We start from the raw sequence: 26,891 nt of genomic DNA on the forward strand, positions 1-26,891 counted from the left end.
TTTAACTTCATTGTAATTTCTCTCTCTCTCTCTCTCTCTCTCTCTCTCTCTCTCTCTCTCTCTCTCTCTCTCTTTTCAATGTAGCCAAGATCAATATTGTTTGATTATAATAATAATAATAATAATAATAATAATAATAATATTATTATTATTATTATTATTATTATTATTATTATTATTATTATTATTATTATTATTATTATTAACTCCTCGATTCAAATTTCAACGTGGTTGCTTCGCTGAGGCCTGAGATGCCAGTGCTTAGAGCTTTCCCACGGTCGATGTCTCACTATTACCAGTTGATGTGTTTTGTCTTAATATGTTTGACAGTTTGAATAAGGTTTCACACTGTTCCCATCATGACTTTCGTTTTCGGAGAATTCCTCCCCTTCCTACCCTCCTCCCCTTTCCCTTCACTCCCTCATATCCTCCCTACCTTTCCTTCCTGGCTACTGCAGCCGTTATTCAAGGTCGCACCACCCTTCCTTCCTTCCTTCTTTCCCACCCCCCACTTCCTCCTCTCTCACATGACGCTGATCTCTCCTCTTCCCCCTTCCCTGTCCCTTTCCTCCTCCCTCGGAAAGTTGCAGTATTGACCACAAGAGGAAAAAAAATGACATGTCCCACACATATCCTTCCCTTCCCCTCCCTGTCCTTTTCTGCCCCATCCCCTCCTCCCCATTCCCTTTCCTACCCCTCCTCCCCTTCCTGCCCTCTACTCCCCTGTCCCCCCCCTTTGCATTTGTAGCTGTTTGATTTATTATTGCTTTTATTTTGGGAAAATCTATTGTAAATTACGGCAATTGTACTATTTTCAGCATGTTTCCTTTGTTTGGATAGGATAGGCACTGAATTTTTTTTTTTTCATTTTGACTACCGCTACCGCAGTACCGCACACCGCGTACCGCACTGGGAAAGAAAAAAATTGGGACCGCACTACAGCAACCGCACTACTGATTTTTCAGTACCGCGCCCACCTCTGCCTACTGTACACCCTTTTCCTCTGGAAGGCTCTTAATTGTGGGTCCAGCTGTGAGGAGCGTTGACTAGTCTTGAGTAAAGTAATAGACAATGATTATTTGAAACCTTCCCAAACTTAGTCCAATGCAGCAGCACACAAATATTATAGTATTAATTGACAGGAATTTACTGTGGTGTAGCCAGGTAGCGGTATGCATATGAGGGGCCCATAGGGAAGGTATAGTGTTCAATTTAGCAAAGGCACATAGCCTTGCTCACCCTATGACGCCCAACCCGGGGGTTCCTAGCTCTGGGTAGGTCTCCATATAGGCCCCCTTCACATCCTTACTACCTCAAGGCAGGATACATCGACTTGCTCAAGCCACGAACTCGGGGTGTCCCTTGGCCTCCTCTACTCGGAATTGTCTCTTTTTCACAGAAACAAACCGGAGAGCAGGGTCGACTTCAGGGTGGCTACATGCCCGTATAGCCGGAGTTGGCGTTCACGGACTATGCGCGCAGGTTAAGAGGCAATATCTAAGGAAAATCGCGGAGACCGCGATCTGTCAACTTGTCAGGCGATGCCAGCACCGTCGCAGCAAGGCGTTGCTGCTGGTATAGCTTCGCATCCTCGCCGGAGTGAACAGTCTCATGAGAAGACACGTGGCGCGCAGCGTGCGTAGCGTGGCATTGCTCCCGTTATGAGGAGGGCCTTTTCTATCCTCTTGCCACAGCTCAACATGGGAACACTGGAGTGACTGAACCCAGCTGATGATACCAAAGAAAACATGCATGATTGAACTTTGTTGAAAAACGAAGCTCTTGGTCTATACCTGAGGAGAAAAAATGCACGCAACGGTAGCATATTTTTATGAGTTTTGTGTGTCAATTCCCACATGAATCGTTCTTTCATAGGGTCGTGTATGTTGCAGTAAGCAGTGAAAGATAAGTGTTTCCATGTGTAGAACTGTGCCTGCAGGGTGACCACCTGTGACCGTCCTGCCGCAGCCCGTCCCCGCCCCGGGACGGCTGCGTGTTGTGGTGCTGCAGGTGGCGGTGTGTGTGTGTGTGTGTGTGTCCGCTGCACGGTTACCCCAGCTCGTCATGTTTGGCGGCGGCGAGGACGTTGGCCACCCCGGAGGCCTGCGGGCAGCCTTCCCGGCGGCGGAAAACGGCACGGACGACAAGTACTACAAGAAGTACCACGCCATCCTGAGGCGGTGCGCTGGGGTGCAGAAGGTGGGTGTGCTGTGTGTTAGGGGCTGGCGGGCCGTGGCGGTGACGGGTACTGTACACTGCTGTGTGGTGTGCCTCGTGAGGGTTGGATCTTACTGGACTGGCCAGATTCCTGTAAGAAGGTAGTTGTGTGTGTGAGGGCTTGTAGGGCAATGCCAGGGGAGGAGGTCACTTGTCTAGCAGGGCCTCTAGAATTTTTGGTAATTGTGAAGATTCACTACGCGCCTCCAAAATACGATATTACGCCTCCATATTATACTTAAGGGACGAAATACATGTCCCTTAACCATAATAAGAAGGCGGAAAAACTTAAAAGGGTAAAGATTCGTTTGAGGTCTGTGCCAGTATCTCATAATCTACTTTATGAAACATCACTATCTTTTCATATATCTTTTCTACAAACCTTCAACAGTCATGGAAATGCTTTGAAAATCCAATTCAAGGACTTTTTTTTTTACTCTTGAAAATAGGGGATAATGTTTACGAAAGCGCGTTGCCTCCTCTGGTGGCAGCCGCGGCGACGCTGCAGCCGCCGCAGCCTTAAAATAGCTCGCAGAGGGTTTAGGGTCAGGGGGCATATTTAAACTATTCCAACCGAACTTTACGACCTACTAACGGGTGGGGCTGCGCCCCCTCAACCCCCCCTTCTAACCAGGGGGGGCTATGCCCCCCTCCTGGACCCCCCCCACATGTATATATGACTTATTTCAGCGAGGAGGTATTTCTCGCAACACCGGCTACAGCGTCGCCACTGCCACCACCAGAGGAGGCGACGCGCTTTCGTAAACATTATCCCCTATTTTCAAGAGTAAAAAAAATCCTTGAATAGGATTTTCAAAGTGGTTCCATGACTGTTGAAGGTTTGTAGAAAAGATATATGAAGAGATACTGATGTTTCATAAGGTAGGTATTGAGATACTGGCACGGACCTAAAACGAATCTTAACCCTTAAAAGTAAAGAAAAAGTGGTAAAGGTAGTGAAAAGGTATATTATACATATGCGCGCTGTTTGTTGGCGGCGGCAGGTGTGCAGTTTTGCCAACGATCCGATTAGCGATGGTATGCTAGGTTAGCGATGATACGTTTAGGTAGCGATTAGCCCATGCATGTGAGACCAGGTCCACCATGCGTGGTTATTTATTATTATTATATTTTTTTTAGAACACGTGCCATTACCTAATACTATACCCAGCCCAAACCTTCACAAAACCCTCTGGGTAAAGGTGCGTGTTCTAAAAAAAAAATAACCATGCATGGTGGACCTAGTCTCACATGCGTGGGCTAATCGCTAACTAAACATACCATCGCTAACCTAGCGTACCATCGCTAACCGGATCGTTGTCAATACTGCTCACCTGCCGCCGCCGACAACAAACAGCGCACGTATGTATAATATGCCTTTTCACTTTCTTTCTTTCTTTACTTTTAAGTTTTTCCGCAGTCATATTATGGTTAACAGACATGTATTTCATCCCTTAAGTATAATATGGAGGCGTAATGTTGTATTTTGGAGGCGCGTAGTAAATCTCCACAATTACTTTTTTTTTTATTTTTTTTTTTTTTCCCCCCCGTCTACACCTGTAGCGCTGGTAGGCTTGCTTGAGGGGCCTGGATGGTGTTTGGCCCTAGCCCATCATGGCGCAGACAAGTGTTTATAGTGGCGCCATCTTCTCTTGGCTCATGCTGCCCCCCGGAACTCGTTCTTGATTCACTTGGATGGTTTCCTCTAGAGTCTGGGTTGATGGGTGGTCTTCAGGACATCATGTGGGTAGTTTTAAGCCACTCGGCGGTGACTGAAAAATCCGAGGTGGTGGCGTGGGGATTCGAACTCACGTCATCCATCATGTGGTGAATGTGGGCCCAGCACGCTACCACTCAGCCACCGCCTACCCTATGATTGGTTTTGGCTAATATTTCTTTTGTGGTAGCCAACTTGCACGAGGCTAATATTTTCATTATGTGTTGTTTTCTCAAATACAGAGCAGTAACTAATAGCTTCTGGAAAATTAAAGCAATTAATGTGGAAATAAGTTAGCCATACCAACATTGTTTTTTATTTTATTTCTCTGGATATTTTCTGGAAATCTTAAGATAGTTCAAAATATCACTGACCTACGAAGCGATATATCAGTGTTTAAAGGTTGTGAATGCTGTCTTGCAGTTTTTTTTTTTTCAGCAGGTGTGGGGGGTTTTCTTACCTGGATTTCTTACCTGGATGGGGACACGTCCCATCCAAAAACTGTGTGATGTTTCCAACCAAAACTGCAGCTGATGAATTTTCATTAAGATGGTCAGATGGTTGGCTAATATGACATCACAAGATGGCACGGACAACTACTAGTTTTTAATACCCAGCCAATAACAACAATCCAAACAAAACACCCAAAGAACAACCAAACCACGTGGCAAATTAATCAAACTCATATAAGATCTGCCCAAGATGCTTGCCCAGCTGGTGCTTGAAGGAATTCACCGAGATGACAGAAACAACAGAATCCGGCAAGCTGTTCCAAATGTTAAGCACTCTCAATGAGAAGAAGCGGGCTCTCACATCAGCGTTACAACGGGGGACAGAAAGTTTATAGGAGTAACCTCTAGTGTCCATATTGCGATTTCTTGTCAGCAAATGATCAAGATCCGGACAAAGTCCTTTTACAACTTTAAATACCATAATAAGATCAGCTCTGATCAGTCTGCCTTTGATCGAGTAGACTCAGTTGTGCGAGACAATCCCTATAAGGTATGTCACAACCTAATGATTTTCTTAGTCCACCTTCTCTGAACAGTTTCTAGTAGCCTTACATCACCCAAATATCCAGTAAACCACACCAAAGAAGCATAGTCGAAGATTGGCCTAATATGTGAAATAAAAACCTCTCATAAAATCTGGAGTTCTACAAATATTTCCCTCAAGAATACTATAGCTTATTCCACTAGCTTTGCCTGCAATCTCTCTCACATGAAGATGGAACTTGAGAGAAGAATCAATCCTGACCCCAAGATCTTTGTGGTTGTCAACATCTAAAATAGGTTGCTCACCAATGAAGTACTGCAAGAGAACAGGTGCATCTTGAAAACTTCTACAAAAGTTCATTCTGACACATTTGCCAATTGAAAAAGACAAACCCCAAGATCTACTTGTATTGAAGAGTAAATTAATATCCCTCTGCAGATGAAGATGGGAAATTAAATGGTCAGATTTCGATATTACCGAGGCTAAAAATAACTTGAGGTCATCAGCAAAGAGACAAAATTTACAGTTTAAACCAGAGACCACATGATTGATATAAATAAGAAATAGCAATGGACCAATCACTGAACCCTGTGGGACACCGCTACCAACCTCAACTTGATAACTCTCACAGCCATGCACAACCACTTTCATTTCCCTCCCAGTCAAGTAATCACTCAGCCAGCCCAGCAAACAGCCTTCAACTCCAATGCTAGCTAACATCCTAAGTAACAGTCTATGGTTGACAACATCAAACACCTTAAAATAAAAAAAAATATATCATCCACTGAAAAACCATGATCATAGTGATCTGTAACATAGTCATAGGTGTAAAATAATTGCTCAGACACTGACCTGCCTGATCTAAAACCATACTGATAAGGTGAAAGTAATTGACTATGTTCCAAATAGGCAGACAATTGGGAGACTATATTTCTCTCAAAAGATTTTGAGCACACAGGTTAGGGTAGGTTACATATGGGTAGTTCAGGTCATTTTAGGTTATATAATAAATTTCCACTCTTTCTCCAACTTTACTCCAAGTTGCCAATTTCTTCCAGTCACTGCCACAGCACACTGCCACTACATACGATGAAGCGGGTTACAATAGGTGCCGTGCACTAGAGTAACTGCACAAATTTATAAACCTTATGCTTGATATCAAGGTAATAGGAAAATAGGTAAATACACATCGCAACGGGGTTACTTTCTTTACGCTGAGCTATAGAGGACCAATAAACCGCACTGCGCTCCTCTGTTGATACCGACAGACCATCTTTTTTGCCTAAATGCCATCCTCTTGTCCAGTGATGAGGTGTGGAAATAAACAGAAGAAGTTCCCCAATAAGTCATTCTACAGACTACCAGTTGTGGACAAGATGCAGGGACTGAAAGGAGAGAAAATAACATGAGAAAGCTGAGGGCAGTGGTTGGCCACCCCATTGACAGGTTGGCCAGCTACTGCCCTCAGCTTTCTCGTGTTATTTTCTCCTTTCAGTCCCTGTATCTTGTCATAGCTGGTAGTCTGTCGAATGACTTATCTGGGAACTTGCAGCATGCCTCAAAAAGATGGCATTTAGGCAAAAAGTCGGTCTTTCAATATCAATGGAAGAAGTAATACAATGCGGAACAAGTCAAAAGACGAAACACAGTGCAGTTTGTTGGTCCTCCAGAGCTCGACCTGAGCTTGAACTTGATGAGTTGTGTACGACACCTATTAAGTGTCAAAGTTCATTAAATCTAACAAATTAAATTTAAACTGACTCCAAACAGACTGGCACCTGCTTCCTGGTGGTGAGGGAGGGATGGAGGTGTACAATGCCTTCCATAAGTACACAGTGCAGGGAAGAAGAAAGGATTGGTGCAAGAGTAAGCCTGAGGGACAGCAGAAAGCCACTGAGCTGTCTTTTACACTGTAATATGTGATGTCCCTGGGAAAGGTCTTTTATTTTAGTTCAAAACAGAAAATGAGGGAGAAATAGCAATACCACGTCGTTTGTTTGTGTGTACTCACATATGAATACGTTAAGGTAAAGTTTGGGGCTTATGCTCTAGCTGTGCATGACCAAATTGCTCATCTCTATCGCATTGGCCCTTGATCCTGTAGTCACAGTGTAGTGGGAAGAACCCATTTCCCTGGGACACAAGGTCACTGAGACATCTGGGTTACCACAGTTTACCTTCCCCAGGTTTCCTCAGATACCCATTTATCGACCTGCCCGAAAGAGGGATGAACAACTTGGTGAGTTGCACTCCAACTGCCCGGGCCTGGAAATTTTTTTAAATATGAAAATATGAAAAGGTTATAAATAGTGGATCATAACTACAAACAGCTGTTCAGCTGATAAACAAACAGTTCCTGTCAACATTAAACTGGTACTAACATTCCAGCTGTACAACACAGCAGGGTTGGCAATGATTTAATCAAATGATTAAATTATTGACTTTTTTACTAAAAAAAAAAAAAAAAAATATGATTTTTTTTATTTATTTATTTATTTATTTATTTATTTATTTATTTATTTATTTTATTTTTTTATTTTTTTGTACTAAAAGTATTCCATAAGTTAAATGATGTGCTCCAAAAATGGTAAAGTAAAACAACATATTCATGTGCAATGATTCATTTATTTTCTTCATGGTATATACCAAAAAAATATATATAATCCTACATTATTATAAATTTATAAGTAGGAACTGACAACTGAGATGACTTAATCTTTGCTCTAATGTTGCCAACTTGCCATATGTTTTTTACTAGGTAAAAAATCAGCCTCCATTAGTCTTTACTAACTTGGCAGGCAATGTATCATAATTGTAACCAAGGTTAGCAACCAAACAGTAACAGAATAAAAGTAGATATTCTTCTGTAAGGTAATAATATAATATGCTGTCATGAAAATGACAAGTTCAGGCAACTCCATCTGTCCTAAACCTGGTCCTGTACCAACTACAAACAAGTATTGAACAAGTATGTATCTAGATCCTTGACTGTGCTTAGACTTACAGGCCCTAAACTTAAAGTAACCTATGGAAACTTTCAAATCACTCAGCGGGATATATATATATATATATATATATATATATATATATATATATATATATATATATATATATATATATATATATATATATATATATATATAGTTATATATATATATATATTTAAATATATTTATAAAAATATTTTATTTAGTTTTTTTTTTTTTTTTTTTTTTTTTTTAATAAAAAAAATCACCAACCCTGCAACACAGTAATGATAACAGACTACTCAATATCAAGAATACTGAATACTTCACTGGCAGTACCCACCTCTACCAGTACTGAGCAGACTGGTACCGTTGCTGTGATGTATAGCCAGTATTGTTAGTACTAGTACCAGAACTGGTACCTGTCCAGCCTTACCAGCTTAGGCTGGAATAGGTCTGGCAACTGCTGGACGTAGTCTGACTGCACCATGACTAATAAAGCAATCAAACCTCACCAAATAAAGTACAGGTAACTCTCAATTTACGCGAGTATTGTGTCCTTGAAGAGGTCGCGTAAAACAAAAACAATGTAAATCAAACAAGAGGTAGGTTTCTATCGAAAAATAGATATTCACTCCATTCAGTGGAGAGAGAGAGAGAGAGAGAGAGAGAGAGAGAGAGAGAGAGAGAGAGAGAGAGAGAGAATATCCATATCACCGAGATATCCACTCAGGCACTCAGCCTCACTCGTGTGAGGAAGAAATGAGGGACACCATGAGCGACTGGCTGGTATTGGTACCGGTACCAAGCCGTCTGGTACCGGTACCGAGCAGTCTGGTACCGGTACCGTACCGTATAGCTGGTACCGTTAGTACCGGTACTGGTACCGGTACCTGCTCACCCCTATTGTTGAGTAGCGTGGCAGCGTGGGTACTGTATTGTTGTTCAAGTGGTGCACGGGAAGAACTGAGCTCAGCTGTGTGGCCGCGGCGCCGTGTGAGTCCAGTTGCGTGAGACATATGGTGGCCACTCCATAAAATATCGCATATAAGTGAAAAAACGTGTAAATTAAACATTTATTTAGATTTTTGACCCCGCGTTATTTTAAAAAAACGCGTAAACCAAACTCACGTAAATCGAGAATTACCTGTAATCTTACCTCACAAAATATATTGACTGTCAGCCTCGCCAAGTCACTCTGCTATGTAACCAAAGGGTGAGTGACTTTGATTCTTTAAGTTTGAGCCATATTGTGTTAAACTTTCCATCATAACCATGATAGTAACACTGATCAAGCTTTTTTTTTTTTTTTTTTTTATTTATTTATTTATTTTTTTAAGACAGTCTTTCCTCAACTGTAAACAAACAGAAAAAATATAGATGATTTGCACATTAGAAACAGAGAGAAGCTCTGCACATCCTTTGAGTGGAAGGTATGATCATCAGTTTGTTTTGCTGTTTCAGGAAAATGAGATGCTGGTGAACCGAGTGTACTTGGTGAAGAAGATGGTGCGCCGCCTCAGAAGGGAACGCAAGTGAGTAGGGAGACTACTGGAGGGGAGGGGTGTAACCATTCTTGTAGACAAAGCTATTCCATTCTACTCAGTCTTTCAGAAGGGAACACAGCTTCTGGAGGGGAGGGTTGTAACCATTCTTCCAGACAAAACTATTACATTTCACTCAATCTTTTCTCAGATGGGAATGCAGCTACTGGAGGGGAGGGATATAACCATTCTTCCTTGACAAAACTATTCCATGCCATCCAATCTTGCCTTCTTATTCTCCAGTCCACCTTACCATGCAATCTTTAGCCATATCTACCCACTTTTTAGGTTATCCATTTCACTTTTTACCACCAACCCCACTGGCATATTTTTTTTCTGCTCATTTTGCCTCCAGATTGTGTTGGACGCTAGTTACAAGTTTAGGTTTGGTGGGAGGCAGCTGTGGGGGTTAGTCTTACTGCCACACAATGCTTTTCCTTCCCCTCCCAGCCTTTATGCTTTCCTTGTACCTTTATCTTAACCCCTTCACTACGGCCGGGCCACAACAGCGCCCCGCGCCGTATCCGAGATCGCCGCTATTGAATATAACAAGTTTTCAGCCATAAACTCAACATAATCATCATGTATTATAAATGAAAACATGCAGAATTAAATGGTGCACATAAAGAAACAAATTAATTGATAGTTTTGAGATGTAAGCATAAATATAGAGATAAAATAACTTGTATATTGGCTAAAGCGCGCCAGGACGCAGTATGCGCGTCCTCGGATATGGTACGGGGCATGCAAGGACACAGTATACGCGTCCTCATGTTGAAGGGGTTAACTTGGGCTGTGAGAAACCTCCACCACTCTTCCACTCACAGCATACCCACCATTTATTTTCATTAGTGTGTTTTAAATTGACACAAGTGGTACAATTTTCTCACAGTAAAGTAGGCAGCAAAAACAAATAAATGAGAACAAAAAGCCTGCTAATCACTCCTCCTGGGCATTTATTTTTGCTTGTTTTTGTGTGTTCACTCCCTTGACCTGTGTGAGCTGCCTTGTCCTCACTTCCCTTTCCTCCCCTGGCAGGTTCCTTATGGAGGAGCTGGACAGGCGGGGGGACAACTACAGGTCTCTCCCGCTCACCATTGCCATTGAGGAAGATGAGAAGTCCTTCGCACTGCCACAGGTGAGGGATGTGGAGGGGCCTGGGGGGGGGGGGGCTGTGATGTGGTGAGGCTCTTTGTAGGGTGTAGGGATGCTGCCAACATGTCTTAGCTCAGGAAAGTGAATGATCCTGCTCTACAAAGTTTTGTATCCCATGTGCTTAAGGGGCGGGCAGTAGCAAGGGCGTGTGTTTGTAAAATTATGCCTCTGCGTCCTGATATTATCTTTCCACCATTAGGAGAACAAGACTGACATGTATGGAGTATTTCAAGCGAGTAGAGAATGAACAGAAAGTTTTATTCTGTGGATGGGATAGAAGGAGCTTTGAGCAGGTGAAACAGATGTATGGAGTTTTTCAAGCGAGTAGAGAATGAACAGAAAGTTTTATCCGGGGAGGGGATGGAAGGGGCTTTGAGCAGGTGTTCTTATAATTGATACTGTTAACCCGGTAGCAGCGACGGGCCAAATTTGTGGCTTTACCGTGTAGCAGCGACGGGCCAAATTTGTGCCATGATTTAAACCGCCCAAAATAGATGATACATAAACTGATCACAAATGCTTCGATATATATTATGAAATGGTTTGTGTGAGTGATGATTTTTTATCATTTTTCTCGCTTAGAAGGACCATTAAGAAACATGATCCCCGCTGCTACCGGGTTAAGAATGTCCTCAACATCACCATAGATCTGAGTTGAATGGGTGAAGGATACAATGATTCTTGTAGTGTCTTTATTTTTACATTTACAGTAATCCCTCGCCACATACTGGTCACGTATACTTACCATCGGCTTCACGCCCGCTACCTTTAAAGGTAGTATCACACTGGACGTTTTCCTCCAAATACTGTGGCTATGGCAAGAGAGAGAGAGAGAGAGAGAGAGAGAATGGGTCGTTTTGAAGCCACAGTTGAAGGTGGCTGCCTTACGATTGGCTGACAGTTCTGAAAACACGTTTGTGATTCGCTGGGAGTTCGATGACGTCATTGCAGACGCTCACCCTATCAGCGGCTTCACTGCCTTCAGGCGGTGTCACAATGGCCGTTTTCGTCCAACCATTGGGGATACGGGCAACGCCCATACGCCCAACCGGGAGCAAGTTCACGGTTATCCGTAAGCTGATGTCACACAGGCTCGGGCTTTTTTCTTCCCACCGAGTTGGCGCCGGATGTTCGTCACACACAGCCAAAGTCAGTTGCCCGTATCCACATCCACAATGTAAACAAAGCACTTGCCCTGTTTCAACATGGCGTCGTCTGCTAAAGTAAGGGCTGTCGTGGCTTGTGCTGCCATTACTCAAGTTATGGACTTGTTGCTGCTGTTAAATGGAAGGAAGAAACAGTTGTGGGTGTGACATGCCAGTTCTCATTGTCACCACTGCGCGTGCGCGGCCAACCCACCCATCTTGAGTCAACCACATAAACACATGGATCGAATAGCAACACACACACACACACACACACACACACACACACACACACACACACACACTGCTCTCTTTTTGACATTGGGCATGTTTGGTTTGTATGAACCACTTACCAAATAAGTCCTAACCCACTCTAGAAAATGGCAAAGCCATTTTTGTTTGTGAGAAACATCTGCCATGGTTCATGATGAGTCTGGTGTGTGCATGCATGTGTGTGTGTGTGTGTGTTGGTTGGTAGGTATAGATATCTCCCCTTAACCCTTAACCCTGGGCATATTTTCAGCAGTCTTGTTCTGTAGCCTGGAATATTTGGGCAAAAGTTGCCCTTGGGAAAATATTCACCAAAAAAAACTACTTAACCTAACTCAATAAACCAAACGGCATATGAAAGTGCATTCCTTGGACTTCAAGATGGCGGTCTTGTTTGACTGGTACGCAGAAAATGAAGAAGACTGGGGGGGCAAACAAGGGTAGTTTGCCCCCAATTTATTGGCACTTCCCAGAACGCCAGGACGTACCACACACTCACAAAGCTGTTTATATAATACTGGGCTCATATATACACAGTATCACTTTGTTTACACAAGGAATTTTGGTTGTTTGCACAAACAAGTGGGGCAAGTATGCGGAAAAAGCGTTTTTTTTTTCTGTGAAACGGTACTAGCGTGGAACACTGTTTGTTTGCAGAGTTGGTTGGCCTGAAAAAAGAAAACAAAAAGCTGTTTGTAGGTTGTCTACATCTAAATTTAGTGAAATATTGTACATTTTTTATGAAAAAAACATCATTCCATTGCTTGTGACTGTAAGTGTATTGTAGCAATATATTAGATACAATAGCAAACAAACATCATTGTTTACATCATAAACAGCGAATTGTTTACGCGATACATATGAAATTAAGAGGTAAAAATGATGTATGTGAGTTATACCGTTGTTTGGCTATCCTTACCCATTGAAGAAATGCACAAATGGTGATTGTTTACACCTCCAAAAACATAAAATTTTGAAAAAATGTATTTTTTCATGATATATGAGTGTGTGGCATCATTATCAACCAAAAAAAAAACAAAAAAAAATGATTTCCAAGTGTTGTTTGCTTTTTGTTTGGATGAATTTTTTGTGAAAAAGCTGTAATTTTCGGTGTCAAATTGAGCATATATGACTAACGACCCCTTTGCTGAACGTATAAAATACAAACAAAAGCATTGTTTGCGCTGGAATGTCATTGTTTACACCTAAAACAGAAATTATTGTAATTTTTGCGACAAAATTGAAAAATTACGTACATCTCCTTCCCCTGTCTGTTTATTTGCCAATGTTTACATGCTGCGTTGCATTGTTTACGTGTTTTGTGTGTTGTTATACCTACCACACCAAGCTGTTTACACATTGCCCGAGAGTGAGGACAAACTAGAGCGCAACATGGTGCACAGCACAGGAAACCGGGTATGCCTGAATGAGTAAGTGCTGGGGCAGCGGTACAAATCCGTGCGTGTGTTGGTACTGCGCGTAAAACGGGGATGACAGGGAGTAAGGAGGGGGGGGGCCTGGGGGGTGGCGGGAAGCAGGCGGGAGTGCGCAGGATGATGGATGATGGAATTTTCCACTCCCAGAATGTTCAAGGAGCCACAAATATTGGCGCATTTTTAAAAAAATTGGTTGAACGACATATGTCGTCACCCAGGGGTGAGGGACTTTGTATGTAAGGGCGACATATGACGTCACCCGGGGTTAAGGGGTTAAGTATGTGTCTTTGTTGTTACTCGATCCACGTGTTTATGTGATCGGAGTCTAGATGGGTGGGTTGGCCGCTCACACGCAGTTGTGACAATGAGAACTGGCACGGAGGAACCACAGACACGCCACACCCACAACATCTTCTTCCTTCCATTTAACTGCAGCAACAAGTCCATAACTTGGGTAATGACAGCACAAGCCGCGAGAGCACTTACTTTAGCAGATGACGCCATGTTGATACAGGGCAAGTGTGGATACGGGCAACCGACCTTGGCCGTGTGTGACGCACACCGGGAAAAGTTGAATTTACCGGTTGCCCAAGCTGCTGCCAACGCGGTGGGAAGAAAAGGGCCCTGTGTGACACCAGGACAACCGACAACTCACTCCCGGATGGGCGCACAGGCATTGCCAGAAGCCACAATGGTTAGAGGAAAACGACCAGTGTAACACTGCCTTAAGGCAGCGAGGCCACTGACCAGGTGAGCACCGGCGATGACGTCATCGAACTCCCAGCGAATCACAAGCGTGTTTTCAGAGCTCAGCCAATCGTAAGGCTTCATCTGTGGCTTTGAAACGACCCGTTCTCTCTTCCTGTTTCCTTCCTCTTTCCAAGGTACGTATTTTGAGATAACAAGGGAGTAAAGGATGAAAAAAAGTGGGCTCCGGGGGGTAGCATGAGCCAATTATAATGGCGCCACTATAAACATGACGGGCTCGGGGCCGAACATCAGGCCCAGATGGATAGTCTACCGGCGCCACAGCTCACATGTGAAGAAAAAAAAAAAATCTCCACGGGTTGGAACGAATAAGCGCTTTTTCAGTGTTTTCAATACCTCGAGTTTCGCGATCCTCGAGTTTAGCGCTATACCTTCGGAATGAACCGAGCACGAATCTCAAGAGGGTACTGTACACAACTGGAAAGATTAAAGGCCAAGAAAATGTAAAAGACAAAGAAAAATCAACCGTGTGCTTACTAAATAATACTCAAAGAAAGAGATCAATGCAAGAATTAAAAAAAATGCTTAGACTAATTCACTTTACTTCCAGTCTGTATGTCTATGATTTTGATTACAATGTATTACTAGATAATTATTTGTGTTGATTGGCAAACCCCAAAACATAATCAACTCTGCTTGAAAATAACCAAACAATTTTCTTCCTTGGTGTTGGTATAATGCACAGACCTCCAGCCTTCCAGCACTGGGGCGACCAAGAAGCTCTGGCTCATCCCTTAACGCTAGGAGACAGGTGAGTGCTGGGGCAGGGAGGCAGGGGCTGGTGGAAGAAGATTAAGTGATTGTTATGGGGGAAAGTATGTAAGAAGATTTAAGAGGTGGTTATGAGAGAGATGAAACATGGAAACGCAGGCAACAGAAAGCCTATTGGCTCATTACGAGGTTGCCCGCTCTGGTGATTTAAAATGCTCGACAGCCACTTGGTGCCTGAAGAGCAGATGAAAGCACCTCGGTATTCAGTGTACTCCTGACGCAACGAAATGATGGTTGATTTGATTATTGAAGGAGTTGATGGTATTCACATTTACTTCTTCTGAGGGAAGATTGTTCCAGTGGCGGATGATTTGGTTTGTGAAGAAACTCCTGCCAAGGTCTGTGCTACATTGATTCGATTGAATGTGTAAGCCATTATTTCTAGTTCTTGAGTTTGTTTGCAGTTCAAAGAACTTTGAGTGATCGACGTTGTTGAACTTTTTCAGGTACTTGAAGACTTGAATCATATCCCCTTATTCTTGAAGAAGAAGGGATGGCTGTGTGAGGGAAAAGGAACAAAAAAGGTTTTCAGAGGGGGATTTAAAAGTGGTAATGGGAGACAGGGTAAAGGATGGCTAAGAGAGATAGTATGGAATGAGATAAGTAGGCGGTGGCTGAGTGGTTAGCTTGATGGACGACGCAGGTTTGAATCTGCCGCTACTATTCGGGATTTTTCAGTCACCGCCGAGTGGCTTAAGACCTCCCACATGCTGTCCAAGTGCCATCCAAGTGAATCAAGAACGAGCTCTGGGGGGCAGCATGAGTCAAGAAAATATGGCACCACTATAAACACTTGCCTGCACCATGACAGGCTGGGGCCGACCACCATCCAGGTCCCTCAAGAAAGCCTACCAGCACATAAAAAAATAAAAAAATAAATAAATAAAAAAAGTTGGTTATGGGAGAGATGAAGGAGGGAAAGTAAGGGATGGCTGTCTGAGGGAGGAAAGAACAGAAAAAAAAGTTTTCGGAGGGAATTAAAAGTAATAATGGGAGACAGGAGTAAGGGATGGTTATGAGAGGTTGGTATGGAAGAGAGAACAGTTGAAGTGAAGGATTGTAGGGTAAGGCAGAGTACCCTTATATATGTACTTCTCAGCTGTTTGTAGATGAGTCAGTAATACGATGGAAGGGTGCTCAGAAATTGGAGAACATACCCCAAGCATCCTTCTTAATACTAATCTCTTTCTTGTCTGCTTCACCCCCACAGCTGCAGGTGAAGAGAGAGAGGGTTGAGCGTGACACATCCACGCCTAAGCGGCCCAACAACGCCTTCCTGCAGTTCTGTCAGGAGCAGCGTGAGGCAGCCGTCGCACACCACCTCAACCAGACTGGCCGCACCCCAGACAAGAAACAGCTCACCAGACAGCTTGCCTCTCGCTGGAATGCCCTGTCTGAGGAGGACAAGAAGGTGGGTGTGCTAATGAGTACTAAAGTATTTCCATGTGAAACTGGCCGATGGGGTAGTGGCGGCTGCGGCCCCGCTGCACACCCGCACCTTGCCACACACTCTCAACACCTCTCGCTTCCTCTCACATGTCAGCTATTTGCTACCTTTAAATGAATTTAATTAAATAACTGGATAATCCAATAAGGTCGTATAGTGTTAAGATTGTTTCAATTTTAGGATAACAAAGATTTTGTATAAATGCCACAACACTTGACAACGTTGTATTCCAACGTTGTCAAGTGTCTAATACAATATTTAAAATCATTTAAAGGTAGCAAATAGCTGACAAGTTTCACGTGGAAATACTATGGAAATACTATGTTGTACATCCCAGGATGCTGTTGGGATGGATAGCAATTCCATTTTCCTGCCCTCCTCCCCTCAATTATCTTTTGCCATGTGTCAAGTGTTCTGCTTTCAAACCCTTGTGATGAAAAAAGTGAGTCATCATAGAGATTAAAAACAGTAAAAGTTTTATTTATTTATTTATTTTTTTTTTTATATATATAATTTTCTGCCCTACAGACTTCAAACAAGTGCTATTTTTGTGATTTCCTGTCTTCAGAAATTTGGATTTTTTTATTTATTTATTTTTTTTTTATTTATTTTTTTTTTTTATTTATTTATTTATTTTTTTTTCAATTATAGTTTTCTGCTTTCAAGAATTCGTGCTATTGGGATTTTCTGATAAGAGGAATTCTGATTAACGTAGTTCTCCTGCACATTATTGTATTACAGGGTGTGTAAGGAGAAAGTTGAAAGTAAATGTTGGCAAGAATAAGGTAATGATTTATGAAAGGGCAAGAGAGCAGACTATCAAGTTTGTAAACTTTAGTCAGGGCAGAGAGCACAACAAGGTGTAAGATCTGGGTGGGAGACGAGAGGATTGACTTTAAATACTTAGGGACAGTTCTTTGTAGGTATGAAAGCATTGAGGGAGGGAGCAGTGAAGGGCAGACAGGTGCTTTAGAGAGAGGTATGAAAGGAGTAAGTGTGTTCATGGGGGTAACGAGGGGTATAAAAATTTGTAGTATTGTTCCAACTCTGTCATATGCATCAGACATGAATGTGGAATGTAGCACAGCATTAATGAATACTTATACATAGAAATTAGTTATATAAGAGATGTATTTGGTGTGTCAGGATTGGATGAAGAAAGTAATGAAAGCATGGATAAGGGGTTTGGTACAGTTGTAACAGAAAATGGTGTGGATGGTGGAGTGGTTGAATGGGCTGAAGGGTGTTGCTCTGAGGTGATTTGAACACATGATGAAAATGAAGGAGGATGACTTTTTAAAGAGACTATGGGCCACTTTCACAGTCATCTAGGATGCACCCTAACCAAAGGCCCCACCATCCTGGTAACAGGCATTACCATCGCCTTGATCCACTTTCACAGTCGTTGTTTTCGTTGTATTGGCGACCACAACCTGGTGACGATCATGACAAGATGAAGGCGCCTGATTCGGTAGTGTTGGTATCCCGGAGTGGCGGGAAATGTCAACATTACATCAGATGAGCGGAATATTATGAAGGATAAATGTGAAAAATAAACTTACAAAAAGTAAACGTGAAGAATAAATATAAAGAATAACTGTGAAGAATAAATATGATGAAAAAATGTGGAATGTCTCGCTGAAATACATCACTCAAATCTGCTAATAGCCTAATATTTCCTAGGCATAATAGATGAAGTAATGGTGACAAGTATTAAAGCTCTATTATTTAGCAGATGTCAGCAAGACAGACTTTATTCATTACATTTGTTCATTTTTCACACTTATTTATCAGGCTTCACATTTATTCTTCACATAATAGGGCTGATTTCATTGTATGAATGCCCCATTCATACATATTAGGCTGTCTAGAATAATACGAGAGTTTGAGCAAGAAGGCACAACAGGTGAATAATGGTGACAAGTATTAAAGTCCTCCCTTCTTCTTTGTTGTGTACTTTTCCAACAATAAACCATCAATCAATCAAATTGAAATTCTCAGCAGGTCGTTTACTGGTCAGTGGTGAAGTGAATTCATGTCATTCAAATTCTTCTATTTTTTCTCATACAGGTTGAGGATCCCTTATCTGAAATTCCTGAGACCGAAAGTGTTGCGGATTTCAGATTTTTTCGGATTTCGGAATATATTTATTCCAGTCTAAATAAAATTAAAACAGAAATAGGGGATTATGCACGAGAGGGTAGCCTACAAATTTTGAAATGCTGACTGCTTATTTCTGGACAAAATATGATGCTGTTTATTATGGAGATGGTATTTTTCTCCGGAAATCATTAAATAATTGACTTTTCAATGCCTGTTGTACACCTGCCGCCACAGCCACAAAATTGCTCACAGAGAGGTTCAACTTGCTTACTGTTTCTATATTTCACTCGCCGCTCACAAATATCACGTGGACAAACTAGAACAAAACCAGGCGAATTAATGTTTTTCCTGCTGTGTATTCTCTCAATGTGCATGCGTATTGAACAGCAGAGTGACTTATATCTGTGAGGAAGTATTTCTCGCAACACCGACCCGCATGTAGTGGACTGCTGCCGCCATGTCCCGTTCTGCACTGCGTTATGTATTTCCGCTGCCCCACGCTGCGTGCTGAATAAATTTAAATTAACCAAACCTAACTTTACGCAAGCCATTTGTTTCATATTTGGCTGTCTGAATGGTTAAGCAGATAAAATTCAGTATTTTAAAACTGTAGTGAGTGCATTTTTTGGTGAACCACAAAACCAGCCCAGAAAATTATGTTTGTCAAGGGCATAGGTGGGCACGATAACAGAAAACCTTATTCCCGATTCCTGATAACTGATAATGGAAAACCTTATCGGTGATAACCGATATTCGTTAACTGGAGACACAAATATAGGCGATAACCGATACCCGATACCCGATATAAATCCACAATTTCGATACTAGCTAGCAATAAATCCGATAGGCGAAAACGATACTATATTGATATTTCAAATAAAAAAAACATAGATGAATTCAAATTTTCATTATCTATATTTTTCAAAACCTGAAAACCACACGTTGACTCGTACATATGGACGGTAATACTAGAAACGCCTGAACCGGTGTTGTGTTATTTGGCGTTCCCACCGTCAAAAGCTGGAGCTTTTGTTTACAAACACTGGTCTCTCGTGAACTGGCCCATCTCTACTTATTCAGTTATTCTTACTTATCAGCATTAACACTTTAACAGTCACTTCAGTAAAGGAGCACTGAAACACTGGGAACCGGAACACTGGCACTCACTCCGTCACTCGAGTCACTGAGACGCCAAGCGCCACGCCGCCATGTGATAACACAAGTCGCTGGTTTCTGTTTGCGCTCTTTACAACGGTGTCATAGATTTCAGGCAGTGAATAATTATTTTGTGGACAAAGTTAATTGATTTTTCTCTCTGATATAGTGGTTTTTGAGTCTAACAAGAAAAATAACCTGGTATTTTAATATTGTGATCTAAGTATGAAATATCTTCACCGAACATATTTCATACCCCGTTTTTTTTCATACAACACCGAGCGCCCGGGCTACGCATGCGCAGTAGGGAGGAGACAACATTGTTTTTTTCTGAGAGGCGGAAAAAAGTAGTGATTATTGCTAGTTTGGTTACAAAAGAAACGAAGATACCGATATTTATATAAATAAGTAGCGGATGGCCGATAACCCGATTTTGTTATCAGCGATAAAGTATCGCGATAACTTATCGCGATAATGCCCAGCTATGGTCAAGGGTTGTCCTGAAATACGTGTAAAACACGCGTCGTAACATCCCTCCCCCCTTCCTCCTGCCTTCACCAGCAGCGGGCAGCAGCTGTCACACATGGCAGGCTAGAGAAATTTTAGGGTTGCCACCTGTTCCTTAGAATATGGATTTGTTCTGTATTGGAGATTGGGCTGTTGCATTCCTTATTTCTTTTAGCTCAAGGTGGCAACCCTAACTGAGACTGTTCCCATTGTTTTCCGCTTTGAGCACTCTCATCTTGCGGCAAACAAAGGGAACCCACGCTCATGTCTTCGACTTGTACAAAGAGACACGCCAGTCCTCGTTGAAAGACCATCTCGGTCGGCTAGGCAGACGTCAGCCGATTGAGTCGATCTATTGGCATCCACCCCTCCCCTCCATGAGCCGTCACCTGGCAAGGGTCTGTGGTCCCTCTTCAGAGGGACGTACACACTTGGCCCTGACAACCTCCATATAGCCGGTGTCCCCACCCGTGAGGTGGTGACAAAAAAATAAATAAAAAACTTGCATTTTCGGATCTCTGAATCTTGGATAAAGGATTCTCAACCTGTATTACCATTGAAGCCGTGCAACGTGTTGCTGTATTGTTTAAAAAAATTTTACATCGATTTAAAGAAATAATATAATCACTTGAGAGCAAGAACTTATGTTATTTTCTAATTAATGTCATTGGTAAGCTCCATTGGGGAGTCTACCAGAGCTGCTACCAGAGGTTCCAATCTCTGGTACTGATTGACATGAACAGCGCCGCGAAAGACGACTGAGAAAGCAGATTTTTTGTTGGTGGCAGTGATTGCCTCTCATTGGCAACGATTAACACAAACGAAAGTGACTGAAATCAGTCCTATATGAGGGATGAAGGCATGACCAGTGAAATGGATCAAGTGCAGATGAGTACTGAAGAGAGTTGGTTGGCAAGGAACTTGTGTGCTGAGTGAGTGCTGGAACAGGGAAAGTTGGAGACACTTCTGCCATAACCACTCCCATGAGGGACATTCATGTGAGGGAACAGGGCATCAGAGATATAGATAGTCATTATGTTATTCTTCAGTTACAGTATTTAAAAGTTCTCATACATTGTTTTCATGCCTCAAGGACTAAACCAAGGTCAGTGTGTTTCTCAGTGACTAGTCTGAGCCCTTATTTTATTTATTTATTTATTTTTTCAATCTCTTTTAGTCTCCTTACATCCTTGTGTACCTGGGTAATAGTGGTGACAGCTTGTTGTTGTAACCATCAAGTGTTTGGTACCTCTTGTAATCTCCTCATATCCTGCGTGTGCCTGGGAGGTTGTGGTGATGGCCAGTTTTCACCTGGTGTGGGGTAGCCATCTAGGTTGTTGGGCATCCTTGTTTGTTTTGATAAGGATTTTGTTATTCAATCATTCCTGTACTTTTTTCTTCTACTATATCTCTTCATCTACAGGGCTAGTCATAAAAGTATGGCAGCCACCCTACTGTTTGCACCAATGCACTATACCATGGGCTGTGAGCGATGTCTTGTTATCCAGCTCACAGCCATTACACAGTCTTAGTGCTCAGTTGTAGCTTGTGTAGTTGGCAGATGGATGTCCCTCCTTTCCTTAGCCACAAGTAACTCTGGCTTTGGGGCTACTGTAACGGTCATCATGGGAAAATGTCTTAGTTGTCAGAAACAACAGCATAGATCATAAAGGGAGACAGGTCAGCTGCTTCAAACTATCGCCCAATTAGCTTAACATCGGTTATAGGCAAGATGCTGGAGTCCATAATAGCCAGGAACATTTGGGAGCATCTAGAGAAACATAGCTTAATTCACGACTCACAGCATGGGTTCACGAAAGGTAGGTCATGCCTCACCAATCTCTTGTCCTTCTACAATAAAGTATTTGAGGTGGTAGACAGAGATGAAAATTATGATGTAATCTATTTTGATTTTAGTAAAGCATTTGACAAAGTTCCTCACCAATGACTGCTGCTTAAATTACAGGCTCACGGAGTAGAGGGTAAAGTTTTGAACTGGGTCAAGGCGTGGCTTAGCAATAGGAAGCAAAGAGTGCAAATCAATGGTAAAAGATCTCACTGGGGATGCGTTATGAGTGGGGTCCCACAAGGTTTGGTATTAGGTCTACTTTTGTTTATTATTTATATCAGTGACTTAGATACAGGAATTAGTAGTGATGTTAGTAAGTTTGCAGATGATACCAAGATCGGTAGAGTAATTGAGTTGGATCAGGTCGCTAGTATTCTCCAGGGTGAACTAAACAGATTGTATGATTGGGCGGATAAATGGCAGATGGAGTTCAATGTAGGGAAGTGCAGTATTCTGAGTGTAGGTAGGAACAACCCCTCTCATAACTATTGCTTAAATGACACTCTCATAAGCAGGTCTGGGTGCGAGAGGGATTTAGGGGTCTTAGTGAGCTCTGATCTCTATCCAAGGTCACAATGCATTCAAGCTAGAAAGTGAGCAAATAGGGTACTGGGATTTATTTCAAGGAGCGTAAGCAACAGAAGCGCCGAAGTCTTCGTCAAACTATATTTAGCATTCATTAGTTGGACCTCATCTTGACTATGCGGCTCAGTTCTGGTCACCTTACGATGGAATGGATATCAAAATGTTAGAATCAGTGCAGAGGAGGATGACTAAGATGATTCAGGGGTTGAGAAACTTGCCATACAAGGAAAGACTCAAACAGTTAAACTTGCATTCTCTAGAAAGGCGAAGGGTGCATGGAGACATGATCGAGGTTTATAAATGGATGAAGGGTTAATAAGGGAGATATTCATAAGGTTTTGTTGGTAAGAGAACCGGGTAGGACACGAAGTAATGGGTTTAAACTGGATAAATTCAGATTCAACAGGGACATAGGCAAAAATTGGTTTACTAACAGGGTGGTGGATGAGTGGAATAGGCTTAGCAGTAATGTGGTGAGTGCCAATACAATTGTCACATTCAAAAATAAATTAGATAAATTCATGGACAGCGATATTAGGTGGGGTTAGATACACAGGAGCTTAGGTTCAAAGGAGCTGCCTTGTACAGGCAGGCATGCCTCTTGCAGACTCTTACGTTCTTATGTTCTTATGTAGATCATCACAAGGTTGGGCAGCAAACTAAGGAGATCATTCAGCAACTTGGTGTCTGAGCATCCTGGGAGGAACTAGGCGAGGTGCCTCAATGATGGCAGCAATGTAAATGTGCCCAGGACTTGACAGTGTCTTATTAAGCCTAAGAAGACTTCTCCATGGACTCTTGACAGTTTTCAAAATAGAAATGAAGAAAACTGTCAAGAGTCCATGGGGAAATCTCCTTAGGCTTACTATGACAGTTATTGTGGACAGAACCAGGCTAGTCACTGTGGAGCATCTCTTGGCAATACCAGGGTCACTGACCTTGTTTTTGCCAATGATGCAGTAATCCTTGCAGTCACTGCAGTTCTGGTGATGATTCTCAAGGCACTGCATGAGGAGGTAAAGCCTGTAGGACTTAAAAGTCTCCTGGGCCAACACCAGGTGTTTGGAGGTTTGTTAGATGAAACAGTACTGTCTGTTTGTGCATCTGGCGAGGACAGTGCAATCTGGGAAAATTCCACATACCTTGGTAGTGTAGTGCAGAATACTGAGAATAGCAGGTCTCATCTGGAAGTCTTACTGTGGATTAGCTTGGCCTACATTTATGGACTCACTCAGCACGAGTGTATGGCTTTGTCAGTACCTATGCAGAAGGAAGATCTAGATCTTCAAGTAGCTTGTGCTCCCTGTCTTACTGTATGGCAGTGAGACATGTATACTAAATAGTAACTTGAAGAGGCAGATTTTTATCTTTTTATTTATTTATTTATTTATTTATTTATTTTTTTTTTTCCACATTGGCATTGGTAGGCTTTCTTGGTGGGACCTGGTGGTTGGCCCCAGCCTGTTATGGTGCAGGCAAGTGTTTATAGTGGTTCCATCTTGCTTGGCTCATGCTGCCCCCTGGAGTCCATCTTTGATCCTCTTTTAGAGAGAATCTGTAGTTCAGGTTGATAGGCTGTCTCCAGGACAGCATGTAGATAGTCTTCGGCCACTCAGTGCTGAATGTGAACCTGCGTCCTCTTGGACCCTGCAAGCTGACCACTCAGCCATGGCCTTTGGTGATAATTGCCTATGTAGAATCACGGGATATTGCTGGAATGACTGTGTCGAACTAGCAATTACTCTGTGAGACTGGTTTGAGGCCTGTTACCTGTATAGTTCGTGAATGCCAACTCTGGCTACACAGGCACATGGCATGCTACCCACAAACCGACCCTGCTTACCAGTTTGTTTTTGTAAGAGACAATCCTGAGTGGAGGAGGCCATGGAGACACCCTAAGAACTTGTGACTTGAGCAAGTTGATTGATCCTGGCATGAGGTGCATAGATGGGAAGGGGGCCTGAATGGAGACTTGCATGAAGGAACCCCCCAGTTTTACATCATAGGGTGCATGAGGTGATGCCCCCCCTTCCCCGAAGCATATGCCCCTATTGACTGAATGATTATCAAGACTTGTTAAGCCTTGGCCCATTTGCAGTTTACACTGCTGCCATCTTTGAGGTACCTTACCTGGTCCCTCCCAGAATACTCACAAACACCAATTTAGTGAATGATATTAGTTTGTGGCACAGCCTTGTGTAGTTCAATGAGTTGTGTGCTGTTGTTTCTGGCAACGAAGATTTATTTTTGCCCCTAATAACTGTGTAACAAAAGTTTCCAAAGCCGGAGCAACCTGTGGCTGATTAGGGAAAGGAGAGATAACCAAAATGACACATATCCACTCACCACACAAGCTACAAGAGCATAGAGGGTACATGATGGCTGCATGCTGGAGGACCTGATGTTATTCTAATGGTCCGTGGTTGCAATGATGCAAGCAAACAAAAAACAGATGCAGCATACTTTTTGGGCATTAATGGATCCCCTTCAGGTGTCCAGCAGACCTTTATCTTTTAGCATTGTCACATTGATAGAACCCCTGTTCTCGGAAGAAAGCTTGTTTTTACATAACTTTTATATAAAATACTTTTGAGAATAAAATGAACTTTTCCCTCAGATATACGTTGAGAAGTACGAGCGAGAGAAAGAGCGACAATCTGAAGAGAGAAAACAGCGGCAGCAGGACACCTGAGGGGAGGCAGGCGAGGGGCCAGGTGAAGGTAACAGAGGTCATCTTTGGTGATTATTTATTCATATGTACATTCATCTACAGACAGACACAGCATCGCCTACAAGGGAGTAACTTCTTGTTAAATGGGAATTGAGCTGAATGTAGAGTAATACTTCGATTCCTCTATTTACAAATAGAAAATAGTACATAATAAAGTAAAGCTTTCTATAAACGTCTTTATTTCACACATAATTCTTCCTTTCGATCATTCATCTGTCACTGGAGGTGCCGTCTCTGGGCGTGGGTCTGACAGTGATGACACATAAACACAGCAAGGAGTGGCACTGCTCTGGAATTTGTTGTATATGAAGGTGCCACATCACATTTACTGCCACATGATGAAAGTGCTGCACCATCAGACTCTCACTCTGTGACACACCTCCATGTAGTGCAGTCAAGCCTCTCGTCCCAGACTCACTGACCCAATACCACCTCTCAGGCTTACAGCAGAACAATCTTGCACTATCCCACTACCGTCATCACCTTAAATTTTGTTTTCTTACTGATGCATTTTCCCAAAAACTGACAAGAAAGGTGATTAGTCACCAACAGGTTCTCAACATTGAACTGCAGTTACAATGTATATTTCTTACATGTCTTACAGGGTTTGGTGTGCACACATCCAGGCAGGACAACTCATGTATGAAGCCACTGGATACATGAGGTGCAAGGCACCATGTTTCTCCTTGGGAGTTGTTCGGTTGCTGCTCCACCATAAACACCCAACACCTTGGATTGCCTCTACTTTTCCTAAGGATTCCCAGTGTAACAAAAACAAGTAGAGACAGGCAATGGTGTTTTCTGCAAAGTAGCAACAGATCATTTCCCTGTGGAGGCATGCAGCACCTTAAGTGTTGGTTGACTCGCATGAGCTGTCCTGCCTGGGAATGTACATGACATGACCCTCTAAAACAGTAAAAAAATATTATAGATATACAATATACCAAACAAAATGTGGAGGCTGTTGGCGAATAGTAACTATCAAAGCTAAATGCTTAAATACCCCACAGAAAGAGGTGATTATTCTAAACCACTTGCAGGCAGTCAAACTTCCAGCATTCAGCAAACAATAAAATAGTCCAACAAGATATTGACTGCTATCAGTTTCATGACATTTTATCTAGAGGAATGATTTACAAATTTCAGTCTTGAAGGAAACAACCACTGTGTCACTCACCATACACCACACACTGCACACCATCAATCATGCAAAGAGGCAAGTGTGGTTTACAGAGCTGGGACTACCGATTGACATTTGGGATCGGTACTACCCGGCGTGAATTACTACTACCGATACGATCGATTGTTATTTGAAGAAACTACCGATACCGCTACCGCGACGATGATTGGCAGTCAAGTCAATCGGCAGATTGTAGATTGAAAAACTTTGGACTTTTGTTAAAGACAAGAGAAGAAATGAAGACAAAAACAAAACGGACAAGTTTCAACAAGCGCATCTGCATTTAGCAAGGAGCAGTTAATTATTACTTCCAGGTATTACTTTCAATCACCGCACGCTCTCACGGCCG

General features: G+C 42.5%; 1 protein-coding gene across 2 annotated transcripts; it reads left to right on the forward strand.

Annotated features, from left to right (window-relative positions):
- The first annotated feature begins 1,956 nt into the window (after window positions 1–1,956).
- On the forward strand, window positions 1,957–25,534 carry LOC127000707 (uncharacterized). Of its 2 annotated transcripts, XM_050864717.1 has the most exons (6): window positions 1,960–2,199; window positions 9,361–9,431; window positions 10,479–10,578; window positions 14,900–14,965; window positions 16,196–16,396; window positions 25,249–25,534. In XM_050864717.1, exons 1-6 carry the CDS (start codon window positions 2,065–2,067, stop codon window positions 25,321–25,323), a joined length of 648 nt encoding a protein of 215 aa, XP_050720674.1. In that variant the 5' UTR covers window positions 1,960–2,064; the 3' UTR covers window positions 25,324–25,534. The 2 variants fall into 2 exon arrangements, with proteins under 2 accessions (XP_050720675.1, XP_050720674.1); XM_050864718.1 differs by lacking the exon at window positions 14,900–14,965 and having other exon boundaries at window positions 1,957–2,199.
- The last annotated feature ends 1,357 nt before the right edge of the window (window positions 25,535–26,891 follow it).

The sequence above is a fragment of the Eriocheir sinensis genome, chromosome 19, assembly GCF_024679095.1.
Source record: "Eriocheir sinensis breed Jianghai 21 chromosome 19, ASM2467909v1, whole genome shotgun sequence".
NCBI classification, from domain to species: Eukaryota; Metazoa; Arthropoda; class Malacostraca; order Decapoda; family Varunidae; genus Eriocheir; species Eriocheir sinensis.